The following is a 20,372-nucleotide window of genomic DNA, read 5'->3' on the forward strand; positions in this document are numbered from 1 at the left end:
CATGGAGGGGCCGCGATGCTTAATGATCATAATACACTCATAGGTACAGCGCCCAGAGGCTGCGGCCCGCTTGCTCGCAGCTATCGCGCTGGGCACTAAGCGGTGGAGCTTGGCGCTGGACCTGCTGCGAGGGTAGCTGGATCAGCAGAGACACGGCAAAACAAGGCCTGGGTGCTGTTGTTGCGGGGCTGGCTGGCCCGTCGCGCGCGTCTCCCATTTCAGCGTGTCATTGGCCATTGTGCGTGGGCAGCGAAGGACAGAGGCCGACAAGCTTGCAAAGTCGGCCATGCCAGCGAGGGGCGGCGCCGACTGCACCGACTAGGGTCCCCGTCGGCGCAGCAGCCTTCTACGTTGGCGTCGGCACCGCGGTCCGAGACCGCTGACCGGGGCCGTGCTCACCCTGCTGCGCGCGGGCACGTGCCCGCACCCTGGATTCCTGCAGTGGCGGGTGACACAGCGGCCCACGCCGACGCGCATGCGTGCGAGGGATGCGGCGTCTCCTCCATGTGGCCGCGTGAGCTGATGCGGCGCAGATGCCGGGGACAGGACGAGCGCGCCCCGAACGGCACCACCGTGTGTGCCAGAGCCCGGTGTGGGAGGGTCTCCGCACCATATTGTGGAATGCCGCGGCTGGAGGCGAGAGGGGGGGAGAGCGGCAGGGCATGCCGGCAATGTGTGGCGGGCCTCGGAGGGCCCTGGTCCGTGGCTTGCCCACCCCCTGCATGGTCTCCCTCGGCACGCGGCTAGGCCAGCCCCTGCCACCCGCACGACGGACGCCACCGCTTACCGCCCTCGAGCAGGACCGTGGACGTGGCCCGCGTTTGCATCAAGGCGTGCGGTGCACCCGGGTCGGTGTGGCGCCGGCGGTGCGGCAGGTAGGCGGTGAGTGGGCGGGGAAGAGGACGGGGAGCCCGCTCGGCGCATGGCCGCGCGCTGGCGGCAGCGCGGTTCGTCGCGGAGGCGCAGGGTTGCGCCGTGGTGCAGCAGAGGGGCGGGTGAGCTGTGGCTGTGGTGTGGGCTTCGTCGCTGACCTGTTGGTGGCGGTAGAATGTGCAGGCTTCTCGAAAGTAAAACGCAGAAAACAAAGAAGGCAGTGAAAGAGTGAGAGAAACGTGCCGGCGTGTGTACGTGTGCTTTTTTTTCGTTGTTTTGCTGGCTTTTGTGTTTTCGATTGGTTTTGTAGACTTCGGTGGTGGCGGCTCCCTTTTTTTTTGGCAGTCGCTGCGTAGTCACAGAGGAGAGGGAAGAGAAGAGTCAAGCAAAAGAAGGAGGATGATGTGCGGTGCATTTGTGAGCTCTCGTTTATTGCCCCGTTTTTGTTCATGGGTGCAGCGACTGCTGTCGGATGGCAGTGATTTTCCGTTTGACGGTGCTTCCCTCTTCTTCTTTTTTGTCCTCTATGTCTGACGCTTTTGCATGAGCTACGGGTGTATTAGAGTTTGATGAGGATTCGTTTCGTGGACGTGCTTTCTCATTATCTCGTGATTTGTGTTGTGTCGTGGTTGTGTACCTCTCCGTGTGCGCCGGTGTGCGCATACAGCGCATGCCCGCGTGCTGGCAAGAAGGCATATTGCTTAGCGAGCGTACAGGCGCTGCGTGTTTATACTCATTGTTTTCCCACCCACCCAGTATGCCCTCACTCACACCCGCGCAGTTGTGTTTTTTTTTCGTGTGTTTTCGGTTCTGTACTCTCATCAAAGACCTTCTGCTCTCATTTTGTTTCGCCTCCCCCATTCGGGGATCATCGACGTTAATGAATTGTTTGTTTCCGTGTGTGTTTTTCTCTCTCGCTCCGTTCTCACTGTTCTCTTTTTTTTTCTGTTGTTGCTTGCTCTCTTCGCCCTTGTTGTTGCCCCCCCCCTTCTCTGTGTGTGTATATGTGCGTAGCTGGCTTGGAGAATGTGGAAAGCACCTCGCGCTCTTTGCCATTGATGCCGGTGACCGGCCGCCTTTGGGGGTGCCGCGTAGAGCATTTGTTCTTCTTGGGAAGGAAACGAAAGAAAAAAAAAAGAACATGCAAGTCCCCCAGAGTCTTGGTCTCTCTTTTTTCTTTCTCGTCAAGGGGGTGGGGAGTGCGTTCGTGTTCGCGAAGCGTCAGAGAAGGGTTTTGCCCAGGTGCTGGCATTCCGCTGACGATGGCGCCCTCGGGGGGGAGGTGGAAAGGGGGGTAGGCGCCTGTGTATATGCGCGGGTACTTTCGAAGTTGGCGGGCAACGGCGAGGAAATGGCAAGCGATCGGATTGTGAAGATGCATTAGCATAGCTTTTTCCTTTTTTTTTACTGTCTTGCTTTCTTCTGAAATTGTTCAACCCTGCATTAACCGAAGACGGCGTGATAGTCTCTTCCATTGTGCAACTGTGGAGCGAGAGGGTTGTGGTTCAGGCTTCTTCGCTGCCCTTCAAGGAAGTATCGCTTCGGGGTGTGTAAGCACTCTCCTTTTTTTTGCGGTTTCTAGTAACAGAACGTTCCTTGGCCTCCTGCTCCTCTGCGGATGTTTTCATCGCCTTTCCTCTTCCCCTCCTCCTTTTTCGTGTCATAAGGTCGGGCAACGCCGTCACCGCCGCCGCCTCTCCTCCACTGTCTCTCTCTCCACAGACTCGCTTCCTGAGTAGCTAGACGGCGCTGATGTACTTGTCACGGCATTCTCGAACCCCTCTCTCTCTTCTTCAAACCTACAGTTTTTATCTTTTTGTTTTTCTTTCCACTCTCTCCCTTTCCCATCTCTCGTTTTTTGTCCGTTTCCCTCACCAAATTCTTGTCTTTCTATGTTAACTTCCATTTTTTATCTTGTTTTGCGTGTTTCGCCATGGTTATCTGATAGGTGTGGAACTTGTGCGTGCCCATTTCTCTGCGTATGGGCGGAGTTTCTTCTTCTGTTCGCCTACTGATTCACGTTTAGTTTGCGCCAAGGCGCATGAGAGATCGCTGGTTCATGTTTTCCCTTTTTCTTTTGTTTCTCGCTCTTCCCTGACCCTTCTCGCGTTTGTTGTTCTGTCGATTGCGCGAGTACTCATACCACATTGCCCCCACCATTTTTTTTGTTGTTGGTTGTTTTTCTTCACTCTTCGTTTTTTCTCTCTTGAGCAAGTACGAAAAGTGAAGTAGAAAATCACGCAGCCGCTCGTATTGGTTTTGCAGTGTGCCTTTAGTACCACTCCCAGCACACACACACACACACAATCACACAAACACCTCCGTCTCTCCCTCCCTCCCAGTCTCTCTTCTTCTTGGCTCCTTGGGTGACACCGCATGCTCGGACGCGCATCCCTTCTCTCCGTGCGTGTGTGTGCGTGCGTGTGTGTGTGTGTGTGTGTGTCTGTGCTGCGCCTCATGAGATCGCGTTTGTCTGCTTTCCTTTGTTGTTATTCGCGCATGTGTGTGGCCTTCTCGCTCTTCCGTTCACTTCCCCGTTGTTGTCGCGACACGACGACGCAGACGCGGCCGTGGCTGCGGGAAAGCGCAGAGAAGGACGGGGAAGATAACGAAGGGCTACAGTCAACATTGCGGGCTCTCGACAAAAATCTTAAGGAGGGAGAGGGGGAGGGGGGGGAGGCAAAAAAAAAACGAAAATCGCTGGGAGGATATCTACTTTCTGTTCATCGTATCATTCATCTCCAAGCTATAACAGACGAAAACGACGACCAGAGGAGGGTGCGCTAACCTAGCCTACACGAAAAATTGTGAGCACCGCCGCCGAGACCCTTCACGCAGCAGTCGTCACGGATGAGAGGGAGTGGCGGCCAACAATCTTTCGCTTTCTCTTTCTAGCGCGGGCCATCACCTGCACGAGCGCCGCGCCGCGTTCGTGTGTAACAAACAAGTGCGGCTGCGCCCGCAGTAACTGGGGAGGTGTGCACTCTTGCCCAGTTCAGGCGCCGTGCGTGGGTCTGTGCTTCGTGTGTGCGTTTTGAGAGCCGCTCCGGTGCATCCAGCTCGGGCACCGCGCGCCACGCGCAGAGAGGTGCATGCGGAACCAAAAACAGGTGGAGGGAGGGACTGCGGTGGGAAGGGGGAGTTGCTTCCTCCCTTCCCTTCTTGCTGCCTTCCTGAGCACTAGAAGGCGCACTGTGGCACCGACATGCCTCCTCACAAGTTTGTCGTTGTATGCTTTACTCATCCCTTCCTCTCTCCCTCCACTCTTTCTCTTTTCCGTTGGATAACGACCCTGATCCCTGGGTGACGGGGGGGAGGGATACGTCAATGTGTGGTATCTGAGGGCTTGGTGACCCCCGACTCTGTCTGTGGGGGAGAAGCCAAGCAGGCGCTCCCTCTCCCTGCCGATGCACAACCACCTGTGACCGTGATAGGGACATGTGCTCACGATGTAGGGCGGAGGGAGGGGAGAGCAGAGTGGCTCACCGCTACGGATGTTGGCGGTCAGGTCCTGGATGGCGTTGTGTCGGAGTGGCCTACGACGTTGAACATGTTTGTGCCACCTGCGTGATGGGCAAAGCGCTAGCGTGACTCGAGCGTACCTCACACCCGGCCCCTCGCACTGCCCACTGGTGTGGAGCGCCTGAGCCACCGCGAGCGGCGTGTGCGTGTGTGTGTGCACCACGCGGTGAGCTGCTCAGCGGGTAGGTGGGTAGACTTTGAGGCAGGGGCCGTGCTGGGGTGACTGGGTTGGCGGAGGGGTGCAACGCGTGCTTACGGGCAGCTTCGCCACACGTGATGGTCCTGTGGCAGGCCGGGGCGGGCTGAGCGGTATTCAACCTATGCTGTATGGTAGAGAATGGTCCTGCTGAAAAAGGAGAAAACAGTGTCGGCTGCTTCGCCTGTTTCCGGCATCGTGTGGATTACGACGGCTACAACCTTCCCCGTCACTCCCACATTTGTCAGGGGCTGACTCTACTGCAGAAGCTTTCCATGCGTGCCGGTGTAGGTGGTTCATGCTCCTCCTTGCTTTATGCCTTTCAAGCAGCCCTTTTTGTTCTCTTTTGAAACCATTTTTCTTTCACTGCCCTTCGCTTGCAGGAGCTGGCGCTCGCTCGTCATGAGCGCGCAGATTCACGCACGTGCACGCTACTACGGTCGTTCAACTCCTTTTCTGCCCTGCTTTGGTGGTGGGGCCCTGCAGCCATGTTTGTCGAAGCGGTGGTCTTGGTGGTGGTGCTTTTCATCTACTGGTATGTGAACTTCCGTCCACGCTCTACGAATCAGCTGCGGCCCTCTTATCAAAGCCATCACTCAACGTCCAGCGTTCCTGCCAGTGACTATGTAGTCATTGGCGGAGGCGCTGCTGGGCTTGCCGCTGCAGCGGAGTTGCTGCGTCGTACCAGCGAAGCATGTCACATCGTCCTGATCGAGAGTGGGGGGGACCCGCAGCCAGCGTCTTCAGCAGCCCTCCTCTTTGAAGCCGGGCGACGCGACCGGCTGCTGTCCTTCGCGCCGGATCTTGTCCGGGTCCCACTGGAGGCGCGGCTGAAGGGAATGCACCCCACCTTCCTGGGCGGCACGCCTGATGAAGGCTACGTCGCTCAGCGCCCATGCCACTTTTTCCAGGCGGAGGAGGCCCTCGTGGCCGCCCCCGCGAGGGCGGGCGGAACAACGTTGGCTGCCGCGGCACGAAAGGCGAATCGATATTTGCTCCTCCAGTACGCGCCCTACCCTCGTGGAGTCGGACTGGGCGGCACGGCGCAGCTGGATTGGGGCATGCACGTAAACTCTCTCTGGCCGGTCACGGACGAGGCAGTGCCAGGTGCCGAAAACGCATCGTCCCGCACGGCGCAGAGCAGCTGTGAAGCATTGCCACAGTGGACCCGGTTGCCTGTGCGCTTCCCAGCCGTCCGCAATCCTCTCTCCTGGGCCTTCGCTGAAGCCGCCAAAGCCCTCAAGCTGGCTGCCCCATACCTGCCCACTACCGCCGTGCCTGTCAAGCGGGGCGTCGTGTTTCCTTGCTACCTGTACCTCGACGAAGATGGCAGGCGTCTGGCATTGCCCTCCGCTCTGCTGGGCGATATTGCCACAGACACGCTGCACCGGCGACTGAGCGTGCTGACAGGGCACACGGCAGTAAACGTCGACGTGGCGACGCAGGATGGCGGCGAATCGGAAGAGCGTGGAGTGCGTGTGACAGGTGTGCAAGTGCGCCCCAGCCACGGCGACGCAGGTGCGATCGTCTCCATCCCCGTCGGAAAGGGCGTAGTCGTTGCGGCCGGCGCTCTACACAGCCCGCGCCTGCTGCACAAGATGGCCAAACACCCTGCTTTACGCGTGCGGAAGCCGCCACCGTCCACAGTCCCTGTGCGCGATGCGCTGGCGCTGCCGCTCATCTTCTCCGCGGTGCCAGCAGTGTCGGCGGACAGCTTCAATGCGAGGAATGCGAGGTCGACTGCTATGTGGTGGCTCACCCAGCGAGGCCCGTACTTGACACCGCTGTGCGACACTCTCTTGTCACTACCGCTGCCGCACATCGCCCCGCAGGCGGAGCTGCGTGTTATTCTCTTCCCCTTTGGTGGGCGCGATGCCGCCCGCTTCAAGGGCATGGGATGGGACACCGTTCTCGGAACTCCGCTTCAGGCCTTCACGATGCTTCTCATTGTTCATGGTATTGATGGGTTGGAGCATGCGGTGGCGCTGGATACAAAGGCGTCTCCGCCTGGTGCAGCACATGTCCGCGCGCTCTGCTCTCACCAGGCTGTCTGCCCATTGTCCGAGGAGGTGCACCGCCAGGTCCAAAACGCATTCCTTGCAGGCATCAAGGAGTGCCGCCGCCTCAGCGAAACCCCACCGCTGGCGAACCTGACGCTGGAGCCGGGAGTCGAATCGACTGACTTTACTCTCCTCGTCGCCAGCGACGAAGCGAAGGCTGTTCGACTCGCGCAGCTTTCCCGACTGCCGCCGTCGAAGCACTCGGCTCGCGGGAAGGTGGAGCTGAAAGAACTGCGCGAGTGGTCGCGCCGCGTCGCGGCGACGGAGACGTACATGCGCCGCTACGCGGACGCGCACGCATATTGGCTTGGCTTTGCCAGTGGCAGCAGCGAGACCTTTTTGGCCTCATCGTCGTCTGCGTCCTGCTCGTCGCGGGTCACAGGGCTGCGAAACGTGTTTGTTGGAGACAGCTCCGCAGTGACCACTGCGGAGTGGTCTGATGTGGGAAAGCGCGATACGCTCGCGGCGGGCAGCCGTAGCACCAGCATGGATGCCGCAGTGCGGGCGGCGACGGAGCTGGTGAAAAGCTGCGGTGATGGGTAGGGGGGCGTGGGGTTGAGCGAGGGGGAGGGGGTAGTGCAGCAGTGCCCAGTACGACGCGCACGCAGCTGCGGGAAGCCGGGCGTTCTCGCGCACACGTCTTGTTCCTTGTGCGGCGTCTGCCGATGACGCGGGCAACCCAAACGTATCGCGAGCCCTCTCCTTGTCATCTCCAGCACTTGGCGCGCTACGGATCATGCCTGTGTCCTTGGAAATCGTGTTGCTTCAGGCTCCTGCACCTCCAGGTTTTACCCGAGCAACGGGAGGCAGCGTAGAGGAAGTTTGTATGCGGAGCTCCCGTCTGCGTGCTCGTCGATTTTAGCTGTGTCTTTGGTCCTGTAGATGTTCACAATGGTGTTTTCTATCGACGTAGCGGCAAGCAGCAACACCAGGACCCGGCGAATGCGGAAGACGAGCATGGCATGCCGCAGTGAGATGACATAGTACGAGCCTGCGCGAAAGCGACTCAAGGCGAGGCCCGCATGCCGAGCCGCCTCGTTCTCTTCCTCGACTCTCTTGACACCCTGACGTTACTTGAGCTCGCGACGTGCTGCCGTGGTGCGACAGGCATTGCATAACCGTGCGCAGAATGTCTGCATGTGTACGTGTAGGTGTGCCGGCTGCCGCGTCTTCGCATGCGCTCTGCGTCTCTTTTTTGCACTTCACCACCCTCATTCAATCTGGTCAACTCCCATTCTCTTCTTCATCTCTCTGTGTGTAATCCCGACCACGGGCCCCCGCCTGTCTTCAAGTTGCCGCGGTGGGGCGAGGCACGTTCGCCCCTTCACCCTGGCGCTGATGTCTCCCGCTGCTAACACAACCGTCGAATCAGCCCACTGCACCTCGTCTCCGCTTCTGAGACGCCGTTGGACAGCCGCTAGCGGAGGCTGGAAGCGGCTGTGCGCCGCATCGCTGTGCAGCCGATTTCCTTTTGTTCCCCTTCCCTCGTGAGAAGGGGCTAATGAAGCTGCTTCCAAGACACCGAAAGCGCGCACGTATCCCAGAGCCACACGCAACGGTGCACACCGCAAGACCACCACCATCATGGCGCGCACATCAAACGTGGCATTGAAGGATGAGGAGGTGCTGCGACGCGTGCAGCTGCTCGGCGACGCGATCGCCGAGGAGCAGCGGCAAACCAAGGCTTCGGCCGGCCTGCGGCAGCCGTTGCGGGACTGGCACATTCAGGCTCGGCTGCTGGAGGAGGTGACGTGCTTGCTCGCCGATGACATCTCCGGTCGTCGCGCCTTTGTGGGGTGGATGTCCCTCCACATGAGGAATTGCTTGCTGCACGCGCTGCAGAGCCGGCGCGCACCAATCGCATTGGCAGCGGTGAACGCTGTGGGAGCGCTCGTGCAGCATGGCGCCTGTCGCGCTGCTGTTGCAGTCGTGTGCTCTTGGTTTCTCGCCTGCCTTGTGCGACTCGCCGCGAGCTCCTCTGCAACGTCGGCGGTTTCCGCTGCGGCAATGCGGGTGCTCCTCTCCATGACACAGAAACGTGTGCTTACCATTGAGGGTGTGAACAGCCTCTTGTGTGACTGCGGTGCTTCCAGCGCAGCCGTGCGCCGGCGCTCTGTCGAGGTTCTGCGCTCCTACCTGGAAGCAGCCAAGGGGACATCGATCCAGCTGTCTGTCAAAGCCTACGCTGAGGCGGTCCACCGCGTGATCAGCGATCGCATGCGTGACGCTGACGCCGAGGTTCGGCGTGGGGCGCGGCGGTGCTTCTGGGCCCTGCACGTCTTGGAACCGGCGTCTACAGGGGCGCTGCTTCGCGTTCTGCCCGCGGGCCTGCAGCGTCAGCTGGCCGCTGAACGTGCGGATGCGATGCAGGAGCTCAAAGTAGTGGAGCTCTCGCCGGTACCGCCTACGTCGTCGTCGTCGTTGGCTCTGAGGCGTGGCAGCTCGATGCACCGGAATCCACACGCTTTGGACGCCGCGCACGCGTCCCGCACCGTCACGTTAAAGGACGATCTGCAAAGCGCGGTGGCGCGCCGTGCGCGCGCGTTCACGCCGCGCCCCACGTCTCCAAGCAAGGCACGTCGGCAGCTGTTGCGGTCGGCCAAGGAGGCAGCCGCCCACCAGGAGAGGGGTACTATTCTGCCGAAGCCGGACGTGTACGCAAGTGGAGCGGGAGCCTTGGCCACCAGTACTGGATCTGCGCGCCTGTACGCTGCATCGCGTCGTGCCGGTGGTGGCACGTCGTTGCTCACATCGATGGAAAGCACCGACTGGTCCGTCCGGCGTGCTGCCGTCCTTGAAGGGCAGAGGCTGTGCGAGAGTGACTCCTTGGCGAGCGAGGACATCGCGCAGCTACTGGCAGGGCTGCTCATTCGTGTTCAGGACATTCATTTTCGCGTTGTGGAGGCGGCACAGAGTTTTCTGCGCACGCTGATGGTGCGGGCACCAGCGGCGACGCAGAACGAGTTTCAAAGCCTGCTGCCCTTCCTGGTGAGTGCTCTCGTTCGCAACACGAGTCACACTCGACCGGTTGTGCGCGCTGGTGCTTGTCATTTGCTCGACCGCATTACGCGCACGCATGAACCCCCGCAGGGGGTGCTGAACGCGGTGCTACGCGCCGCGGACGACGTCGGCGGCGGCAGCGCCGCCATGGATCAGCGCTGCGCGGAGCTCCTCCACTACGTGATCGTGGTACATCCCTCTCTCTTCGCTGAGACGTCATCGATGGGTATCGCTGTACGGGGCATTCTCGCGCATCTGCGCGTGCTGGAAAGCCGTCAACCAAAGGAAAGCCATCGCGCTGGAGTGCGGGTGGCCCAGGTAAGCTGGTTTACGGCGCTCGGCGCAGCGCTGCTCGCGTGTCCCGAGTCCTTTCGACAGATAGCGGAGCGGCTCGCGCCGTCGGAGCAGGAGGAAGTGCGTGCGGCACTCCGCGAGAGCTTTGGCTTGATGGACACGGACTGGGAGGAGAAGCTTTCGGACGTCTGCGCAATAGGGAAAGGGCGGCTGCGCTGCCTCTTTGCCGAGGAGCTGAAGGCCTGCACGATGACGGAGCACGGTGTGACCGGCACTACCGAGCCGCTGTCCGGTGCAGCCGGCCGAATGACCAAGGACGGTGGCGTGTCGGGCGTGGCGCCTCTGTGTAGTCGCGCGTTGCAGAAAGCCTCAAAGCTCCTGCGTGAGTTTCTCTCGGTCGACGAAGCCCGCCCTCTGTCATCAGGAACCGTGCGAGAGCTGCCAGAAGACCCCGTGACCGGTGCCGCTTCTACGCCAGTGCTCGCACCTCTGCCTGAACTGGCGCAGCCGGCTACTGTAAGTTGTACGCCGTCGCCAGTGCTTGCTGGTGTCGATGGGGGTGGTGAAAGCTGCGTTGCCCATGCGACTGTTCCGCGGCGCGCCTGGCCCGGGGCACAGCGTGACAGGGACCCTGTTGCTCACTTTCTACGTCAGCGGCCGTGCTGCAGAGATACCGAGGAGCAGCGCTGCGCCCTGCTGTCCTTGGCAGAGGCGCTACGCGCTGGCGGCGCCAGCGCTGAGAGGGAGAGGGGAGCGGACGTATACTGCCCGAATTGTGTACCAGAGGAGGTGGAGCGGCTTCTCCTGTACTGGGAGCGCGAGTTATCCGGTGTGGAAGGGGCAACGCACCACAACGTGCGATGGGCTGTGTTGACGGCGTTGCAGGCACTCCTACAGTGGCCTGGTGCCCGATCGGCCGTGTCGCGGCAGCTCGCTCGCGTATTGAGCATCTGCCGCGCTGGCCTCGACGACCCTTTTTTGGAGGCACAGCTGCAGGCCGCGTGCTGCCTCGACACCCTCCTGACTGTTCGCAAGCCCCCAGCGGATCTCTGCCTCAGCGCCATCGCCAGTTGTGTAATGCGATGGTTGGAGGGTCCCATGGGCGACGGCGCCACTTCAGGCTGGCTGGATCTTGTACACACGATTCTTCGAGTCGTCAAGCAAGCGCAGCCGACGCTAGCAGGGGCGAAGGGCACCAACAGGCTAGCCTGTGTAGTGCTGCCAGACGAGACAGGCTATCAGCGTCATCCCACCCTGACTGCTCCGGTACTCCATCGCGTTGTAGCCGTTCTGAACCGATGCCTCAACCACTGTCACGTTTCTGTACGGCTGTGTGCTGTGCTGGTGCTTGTGGGGATTCGACGTGCATTGGGGGATGCCGTGACGCTACCGTTTCTGGCGCCGCTCTCTGCTGCTCACATGCGCCTTGTTGATGTCTACCTGGACAAGGTGATGGAGGAGCGTCCATGGCGCCTTCTGACTTGACCGGCCACACACTGCGGGGAATGGTGATGTTGCGGGCGGCCGCAGCACAACGCTACGCGACTGGTGCTACACAGCAATGCTGCTGCCGTGGCACGGGTATTCTCTTGAGTCAGCCAGAGCGTGCACTGTGCTCGTTAAAGGCTTTGTTGTGCACCCCAACTGTCTCGGCTCGCCTCACTCACCCCCCGCTCCCCCGTTGCAACGGCATCTAGAGGCGTTTGGACGAGAGCGTCCAGTTGGATGCGCGTGGATTCGCTTGTGCTTGTCTGGGATCGGTTGATCCCTCTCCATCCTTTCACGCGTTAGCCCCACATGCTGCATGATCCTTCCCTCACGTGCGCGCGTGCGTGTGGGCGTGTATGTGTGACGGCGGGATGGAGACAGGTGTGTTTTTTTGTGTTGTTTTTGTTGTGGCTCTGTTTACGCGCTCTGCATTGATCCTGCCAACGCGCCTCATCTCTCCTTTGAAGCATGGCAGGTGGAGAGCGCGCGAGAGAGGGGTAGAGCGGCTAATAAGGAGGTGACCACGTTGCGCCATTTCGCTTACGTCGTATTTGGCCGAACGCTACACCTCCATAGACGCACAGCGCCTCCCCCCTCCCCCACCACCACAACCCCACCCGCGTCGCCCTTCTCCCTTTCCGCCAAGAAGCTACCTTTACACTCCCTCCTTTCCTCCCTCTACGTTATCCTCCGTCGGTGTTTTTCAACCGGCGTTTCTCTTCTGCACACACGACGTCCACACTCACGCCGAGACGTTCACGTATTTGTTGACCCCAGCTACTTGCACATTGTGTATCCTGTAAGCTTTTCTCTACCCCCTCCCCACCCCACCCAAGCCACTGAGTCCACCCATCACCAACGGCACGTACAACGTAATACAGAGCCGATTCGTCGCACCGAGTACACAGTCAAACGCTTTCCGCGCACACGCCCACTAAAAGAAGAGAAAGACCTCAACCCTGTTTGCTGCAGGGGCACGCGGAGCACTCCCACACTCGCACGTGAAAGTACAAGCTTTTTAATCCATGTCCTACGTCGTGTACGCGGTGGAGAATGCGGATCGCATGATCCTGATGGGTCCGACGGTGGCGGACCAGCCCACCTTCAAGGCCATCACGCTTAGCTACATTCAGGCGCCGAAGCTGGCACGCCGCACGGCCTCTGGCGACTTCACGCCGGAGGAGCCGTATGCCTACGAGGCGGCCGAGCTTATTCGCTCCACCTTCATTGGCAAGCAGGTGCAGTTCGTCGAGGACTACTACATCGAGGCATTGCAACGAAGCGCCGGCCGCATCATGGGCTCTAACCACCAGGAAGCAACGGGCATGTTGCTCAAGGAAGGCTTGGCCACGCTGCCCGACCGTTTGCCGCCGCGTATAGAGAAGGAACTGTACGAAATATACTCGCAGATGTCCGCATCAGCGCGTGCGGCTCGCAAAGGTCTCTTTAGCGGCGATGGTGCCAAGCACGTGCGCCACATGAGATCGTACGCCCCCGAGGAGCTCGCGGAGAAAATTGAGGGCGTCAAAGGCCAGCAGCTCTTGTCGCGCGTCGAGAAAGTGGTGTCGCCGACGCTGCTCATCATCTCCGTCAAGGAGCTGGGCGACACGCAGTTCGCCGCTCATCTGACCGGTGTCACCGCGAAGGACAACGGCGACGAGTCCATCAACGCGGAGGCCAAGTTCTTTGTTGAGCGTCTGCTCCAGAACCGCAATGTGAAGGTGCGCTACGACGGCCTCGACGGGTTCAACAACGTCATGATTTCCATAATGTCCCCCAAGGGCTCCTTCCAGGAAGAGCTCCTGTCCAAGGGTTACGTCAAGGTCCAGAACATGACATTGCCGCTGTCCACCCGCATCGACGAGATTATCTCTGCTGAGGCTGCCGCCAAGAAGAAGCGCGTCGGGTGCTGGAAAAACTACGTGGAGCCGGTTGTGGTCGCGCCGACGGAAACTGCCGAGGGCGACAACGGTGCCTCTGCCCCTGCTGCTAACGGTGAGGAGGCCCCGGTCGACTCCAAGGCCCCTGCGGCGCCCAAAGTGGCTGGTCTTCCGACCACGCTGCCGGACGGCACCCCCGGCCCGGTGTACACGGGGCCGATCGAGTTTGTCGGCACGCTGGTGCAGGTGGTGCATGGCGACACAGTCGTTGTCCGCGACGACGCCTCTGGTCACCTCTTCCGTGTCTCTCTGGCTGGCGTGCGCAGCAGCAAGAACATCGACCGCGACCAGGACGGCAACTCGCCCGAGACGCGCGTTACGTACCGCGACTACGCGTGGGAGGCCAAGGAATTCCTGCGAAGCCGGTACATTGGATCGAAGGTGGTGGTGCTCGTCGAGTACGCGCGTGTGATGCCGGAAACGAAGGAGATCCGCCCCGCTGCAACGGTGGAGGTGAAGCACACGGGTGTCAACATTGGTGTGGCGCTGCTGGAGACCGGCTACGCTACCTTCTTCCTCGGTCGCAACGATAAGAACTCCAAGGCGAGCGAGCTGGCCGCCGCCGAGGATGGCGCGAAGGAGGAGAAGAAGGGCATCCACCGCGACACCCCTGCACCGCCGATGAAGGTAGTCGAGCTGAACCATCTTGGCGAGACGCGCAGCCGCTACTACCTCAGCTTCCTCCAGCGCGGTATGCAGGGCAACCGACCGCCGCCGCTGAAGGGCGTGGTGGATCTCGTGCTCGGCCCCAGCTCGCTGCGCGTGTACATTCCGAAGGAGAACTTTCAGATCCCAGTCAAAGTCGCCGGCATCGTGACGCCGTCCGCTGCTTTTAACGCGAACGAGAAGGCGGACCCGTTTGCGCAGGAGGCGAAGGACTTCGTGATTGACCTCGTGCAGCAGCGCAATGTCACCATCCAGGTTTTCACCTCCGACCGTGCAGGCAACTTTATCTCGTCTATAACCATGGAGGACGGCACAAACATCTCCGTCGCGTTGGTCGCCAAGGGTTTCGCGACGGTGGCGAACGCAGACCGCTTGCCTTTCGCGCAGCAACTCGTAGACGCGGAGGGCGCCGCGCGCGAGGCGAAGAAGCACATCTGGTCCGCCACGGGCGCCATCCCGCAGCGTGCGGTGAAGATGGAGCAGGAACGCGCCGCCTCCAACCCGCAAGCGCTGGCCCGCGTTGTCGACGAAACGTCCAAGTTTTCGCTGTACATGATCACCGAGATCGCCGACGACGGGCTGTCGGTGTACTTGCAGGGCTACGATGCGGAGCAGGACCGCAAGAAGGGCCACATCCAAGATCTGATCAACCGCACCGTCGCCGGTGATGGACACACCCCCAAGAAGGGCGAAAGCGTGATCGCCCAGTACAGCGGTGACAAGACGTGGTGTCGGGCCACAGTGCTCAAGGCCCCACGCGACGACAAGGCGGAGGTGAAGTTCATTGACTTTGGCAACACCGAGACCGTGCCGGTGAAGAACATCCGCGCCGTGCCGCGCGGCCCCGAGTACGCGCTGGTGCGCGACACGCCCGCGTTTGCGAAGCTGGCCCGCCTTGCCTACCTCAAGTCTGGTGATGCGAATGAAATGTTCGCTGGCGCCACCTACGCGGCGGTGGAGGAGTACTCTGACGGTGAGGTTCTGGCGAAGGCCGTGTACCGCGACGGTCTTGGCAACGTGTATTATACCGTCACCACCAACGAGAAGGTGCCCTCGCTGAGTGAGATGCTGCTGCAGCGTGGTTTGGCTCTGCTGGACCGCCGGGCCTCTGCGGTGGATCCTACGGATTATCGCCGCCACGAAGCTGCGCAGGAGATCGCACGTAAAGGGCACAAAAACCTTTGGCAGTACGGCGATGTTGATGAGGGTGACGTCGACTACTAGAGGGGTGCTGTGCGCTCACACACACACACACACACACACACACAAGCACGCGTACAGTTTCACAGGAGCCCCCCCCCCCACACACACACACTGGGGCTTCTTTCCTCTTTGTGTGCGTGTCTTTCTGGCTCCAGGTTGTGATTGCCGAGTGCTGCCGGACGTCTTTGGGTGAGATCGGCAAAAATGTATGGCTCTCGTCTGTGCTTCTTTCGACGATGGTTTCTGCGCGTGTGTGTGGCAAAACCTCAGCGATTCTCTTCCCTTCACCGCGCCAGCCCTATCTCTCTATATATCCTCCTCTCTCATATGGGCGTTTGCCCTCTACTGTCTGGGTCGATATATATACACACATCTGTGTTTTGTGTGTGTGTGTGTTTGAACAGGGCGAAGTGTGTGGATGAGGTCTCTGTATTTTTTGTGCGTTTTCGTTTTTCTCATGGGCGTTTCTTTTGTTTTACTTTTCTCTCTGTCTCGATGGATGCTTTCTACCACCCGTCTTGGTTTCCTAGCGTTTGCTCGTTGTCGTTTTTTTTTTTGCGTGTGCACGCGGTATCGCCCACTGAACGATTGTGTTTGATGTGGCGTGGGCGTGTTGCCGTCTCTCTCGTTCTCAGTGTCTTTGTAGAGGGATGGGGGTTTTGCTGGACAGAAGGATTCACTGTCATGCGTCGCACCTCACGTGTCCTTCTGCGTGCTCTCACCACTTCACCTTGTCTCGTTGCTGTCTCCATCACGTTTGTTTGTGGGCCTGTGTGTTTCCGCTCGCGTCCTCTACCGCATGCATAAGGGTTCAACGACGGAAAACTTACTCGCACGCGGGTTTTGTGGCTGTAGCCGCCCTGCTTGTTGACTAGGCCAGTTTTACCTCCCTCTCTCCCTTCCGCGTTGCCTTTTTCTATCACTGCCGTTTTTTTGTTTCCTGTGTGCATAGGTCCGTGCTGTTTGGCGTCAACGCCCGGTGATGTGTTGGCGACGTGACTATCAAATGTGCCCTTCTTTTATTCCCGTCACGAGCCCTGCGAGAGGCGATACGTGCAGCTGAGCAGCGAGGTACGTCGCCCTTCCCTCGATCTCTCCAGCCTTTTCTCTCTTTCTGTGTCTCGGCTGGGCGATGGGCAACGTGGAGATTCCATGTGGTGGCGGTGATGCGTGAATGCCGAGAATGTGCTCTGCTTTCTTTGTCGCGATCTGAAAGGGAGTTGACTTCCTCCACCCTCTTCCCTGCGCATCATCTAGGCGCTTGTTTCCGTGGGCCTCTGCGAGCCGCGCGTGGGCTGGCGGGTGGGGCGGTGGGGGGCGCGTTCTGACAGCCGTTTTGTGCGAACGGGAAAAACAAAGCGAACAAACACCAAAACGAAGGTGGAACGAGCGAGCTGTGCGGTGACTGCTGTTGTGGCGCATGAATGCCGACACCCGCAATGGAGGACCTGACGCGACTCCTACCAACCGCGTCTCACGGCATTGTCGCTGTGTTATCTCGCCGTGGTTGGTCTTCTCGCCATCGAGCAGTCTTCTCCCCTCTTTGCCTCATGTGGTGGAGGCAGTGATTATGGCGGTGTGGTTTGTGGGGTGCGACTTTGAGGGAGAGGAGCATCTGCGCCCCGTACACATGCAGCAGGCTCTGCTGCATACTCACGGCACCCACTATTTCTGCCCTGTCCTCATCCTATCACAAGAACGAAATTGTGCTTTGCACTCGCTTTGTGTCTGCGTGCGCCATATCCGCTAATGTGGTGTTTGCGTCCTTTTTACCCGTTTCTTCCTCTCTTGACTGCCCCCCCCCCCCCGCCCCCGTCACCCGGGGGCGGGATACGTCAATGTGTGGTATCTGAGGGCTTGGTGACCCCCGACTCTGTCTGTGGGGGAGAAGCCAAGCAGGCGCTCCCTCTCCCTGCCGATGCACAACCACCTGTGACCGTGATAGGGACATGTGCTCACGATGTAGGGCGGAGGGAGGGGAGAGCAGAGTGGCTCACCGCTACGGATGTTGGCGGTCAGGTCCTGGATGGCGTTGTGTCGGAGTGGCCTACGACGTTGAACATGTTTGTGCCACCTGCGTGATGGGCAAAGCGCTAGCGTGACTCGAGCGTACCTCACACCCGGCCCCTCGCACTGCCCACTGGTGTGGAGCGCCTGAGCCACCGCGAGCGGCGTGTGCGTGTGTGTGTGCACCACGCGGTGAGCTGCTCAGCGGGTAGGTGGGTAGACTTTGAGGCAGGGGCCGTGCTGGGGTGACTGGGTTGGCGGAGGGGTGCAACGCGTGCTTACGGGCAGCTTCGCCACACGTGATGGTCCTGTGGCAGGCCGGGGCGGGCTGAGCGGTATTCAACCTATGCTGTATGGTAGAGAATGGTCCTGCTGAAAAAGGAGAGAATGCCATCGATGAACTGCAACTGCGTTCTTTTACTATCCCTCTCCCACCTCTTTCTTCTCTTCTTTCTGCTCGTATCACTTTGTGCCCTTGTCGCCGACGCTCACACACGACGGTCGATTTTTGTTTGTTGGGGGGTTCGTGCACGAAAGATATTAGCTTTCCCCTTCTCCTGTTCTTCTGATTCCCTTGCTCAGTGCCACGACCTTGCAGCTTCATCGATGCGCAGAGAGAGAGAGAAGCTAGCGAGAGAACAAAGAGAAACCAAAGAAGCATCAAACGGAGCACGGCGCTTGGCGTCGGCGCGCATCGTCGTTGAATCATTGACTCGAAGGCACACGCATACACACACACACACACGTAAATAAGTATATGCATACATAGTCCCCTTTCTGCTACCGCCAATTTGGGCATCTGCGCAGAACTTGTGTGGTACAGCGATACAGAAGCAAACGAAACACAAACCGCGGAGGAGCACATAAAAAAGAATACGACTGGGAAAGTAAACCAGTGAGCCTACTTATACAGGTGCAGTAAGTCGATAACGACTGCTCGCGTCTGCCTGTGTCGTTCATTCACTTCTCCTGTCCCTCTTTCTCACTGGCTGTCTCCTCCTTCTTCGTTCCCTTTTTTTCACGTCCTATTCCTGTACGCTGATCCCCCCCCTCCCCACCTTTCACTCCCACCCCTGCCATTCACATCTCGGTTTCCCTCTCGGTGGATTGTCCTTGTCTTTTTAAAGGCTGCGTTGGTTTTACTGTTGCTGTGGCTTGTCTATCTTGGTAGCGGTACCTTCTGTCAAGTACGTTTCCCATCAAGTGTGGGCCGCTTCTGTCGTTCCTGTTCTTCTTTTCCCCTTTTTTTTGCGGTGTTCTTTCATTTCGTCTCGAGGTCGGTGGTTGCCCTGTTTTGTGACAGGCGCTGTGGCGTTTTTTTTGTTTCTTTGGTTCTGTGTGTGTGTGATTCGTTGGTTTTACTTCTTTCTCTTTTCTGTCATTATTATTACTACTATTATATTATTGTGTCCCCCACCCCCACCCCCGACGCCCTTGATCGGTGCAAGGGAGGGCCCTTCCGCCCTGCCCCGCCCCCTTCTCACACACACTCACACACAAACAAACAAAAAGAAGAACGATGTCGGCTCTTCCGCACATTCAGAAGGAGTTCCGCAACCTCACCAAAGACCCGCCGGCGGGCTTTCGTGTGGAGCTGAAGGACAACAGCTTCTTCACCTGGATTGTGTGGTTTACTGGCCCGGAGGGAACCCCGTACGCCGGCGGCCAGTACAAAGCGTCGCTGACGTTTCCGAAGGAGTTTCCGATGGAGCCGCCCACCTTCCGGGTCATCTCGTCCTTTTGGCACCCGAACGTGTACGCGGATGGGCGAGTGTGCATTTCCATTCTGCATCCCCCAGGCGTGGACGAGATGAACTCGGAGGAAACGGCGATGATGCGCTGGACACCAGTGCAGACCATCCGCTCTGTCCTGCTCTCCATCGTCTCCCTTTGGAGCGACCCCGATCCGTCCGACGCCGGCGCTCCGGCGAACGTGGATGCCCTGGTGCAGTACCGCAACAGGCGTGCTGAGTTCGACGCAAAGTGCCGGAGCCTAGCAGAGAAGTCTCTCGCGGAGCTCCCGGGTGACTTTGAGCCGCCGTGCATGGAAGAGAAAGTGGAGGTGACAAAGGCACCGGGTGACACCTTCGACTACATGCTCTCCGAGGACGATCTTGAGGACGAGGACGACTTCGACGACTTCAGCATCCCTGCCCCTGCCGCGTCTGCTAGCGCCGGCGCAGCTGTCTCGAGCGATCCGGTTAAGAAGTATGCGGAGGAGCTAATGCAGCTCCGCGCGATGGGAGTGGGCGAGGGCAAACCCGACGCTGACCTGCTCCATCTGCTAATCAAGCACCGTGGCGAGCTGGCCAGTGTCATTGGGGACTTATCATGATTCTGTGCCGACGCCACGGACAGACCGCGGCAGCAGCAAAGCCATGCGACGTGCGAGTGTGCTTCGACTGCTTTGTCTTTTCCGTCTCCTCTTCCTGTGCTCTGGCGTGTGTGGTGTGCAACAGATGCTCTTTCTTTCTCTGGTGCGTTTTATGTGTATGCTGGCCCACATTTGAGATGTATGTGCATTTGGTGGTGTAACTGTGTGCTTCCCTGCCTCTCTTGTCTCCCTTGCCGTTTCGCCGCCGGTGCGGCCAGGCGGTCCTTTCCTCTCGGCGCTGCTAGGGTTGACATCAAGGGCACGATCAGTAAGCGGAAACAGAAGGAAACGCCGGAGCAACTACCGCAAAGCCGCGAGCCACCCTCTCCCCGTGTGTGGCTTGATGACAGCCCGCAGCTGACTGCGTGGAGACACACGTTGTTGTGTCTCTGTGGCGGTCGTGCGCAGGTGACGCGGGGGGCAGAGAGCGAGAAATAAGGAGCTAAATGATTTTTTTTAGCTTCCTATGGAACCCCCTTCTCTCGTGCGGTGTGCTCATTCCTCAGCGCCACGGCGGGAATCTGCTTCGAACGCGTTCCTGCGCGCACAATGCCCCTTTTCAGTCAAGCCGTTCCGACTTTTTCGGCTCATTGCTGGATTCCGAGTTTTACATGGCTTGATTCACGCGCGCTGCCCATGCGCGCTCTGCGTTTCGGTGTGTGCTGCACTGATGTACTTTGTCCCTCGACACCGCTCCTTACCATTGCCACGCTGCTTTCCTTTCACGCATTGTGTTGCACATGGTGTGC

At 59.4% G+C, this 20,372-nt stretch overlaps 4 protein-coding genes across 4 annotated transcripts; all 4 read left to right on the forward strand.

The window, feature by feature from the left end:
- Window positions 1–5,079: 5,079 nt before the first annotated feature.
- Window positions 5,080–7,194, forward strand: LMJF_32_0930 (conserved hypothetical protein; the record flags this gene model as incomplete). Its single annotated transcript, XM_001685357.1, has 1 exon — window positions 5,080–7,194. The coding sequence occupies one exon, from the start codon at window positions 5,080–5,082 to the stop codon at window positions 7,192–7,194; it is 2,115 nt and encodes a 704-aa protein (XP_001685409.1).
- Window positions 7,195–8,235: 1,041 nt separating this feature from the next.
- On the forward strand, window positions 8,236–11,430 carry LMJF_32_0940 (conserved hypothetical protein; the record flags this gene model as incomplete). The annotated part of the gene is made up of 1 exon (XM_001685358.1): window positions 8,236–11,430. The coding sequence occupies one exon, from the start codon at window positions 8,236–8,238 to the stop codon at window positions 11,428–11,430; it is 3,195 nt and encodes a 1,064-aa protein (XP_001685410.1).
- A 1,028-nt stretch (window positions 11,431–12,458) lies between these two features.
- On the forward strand, window positions 12,459–15,263 carry LMJF_32_0950 (conserved hypothetical protein; the record flags this gene model as incomplete). Its single annotated transcript, XM_001685359.1, has 1 exon — window positions 12,459–15,263. One exon carries the CDS (start codon window positions 12,459–12,461, stop codon window positions 15,261–15,263), a length of 2,805 nt encoding a protein of 934 aa, XP_001685411.1.
- Window positions 15,264–18,768: 3,505 nt separating this feature from the next.
- On the forward strand, window positions 18,769–19,584 carry LMJF_32_0960 (putative ubiquitin-conjugating enzyme protein; the record flags this gene model as incomplete). The annotated part of the gene is made up of 1 exon (XM_001685360.1): window positions 18,769–19,584. The coding sequence occupies one exon, from the start codon at window positions 18,769–18,771 to the stop codon at window positions 19,582–19,584; it is 816 nt and encodes a 271-aa protein (XP_001685412.1).
- Between the last annotated feature and the right edge of the window lie 788 nt (window positions 19,585–20,372).

This window comes from Leishmania major, chromosome 32, assembly GCF_000002725.2.
Source record: "Leishmania major strain Friedlin complete genome, chromosome 32".
Taxonomy (NCBI): domain Eukaryota; phylum Euglenozoa; class Kinetoplastea; order Trypanosomatida; family Trypanosomatidae; genus Leishmania; species Leishmania major.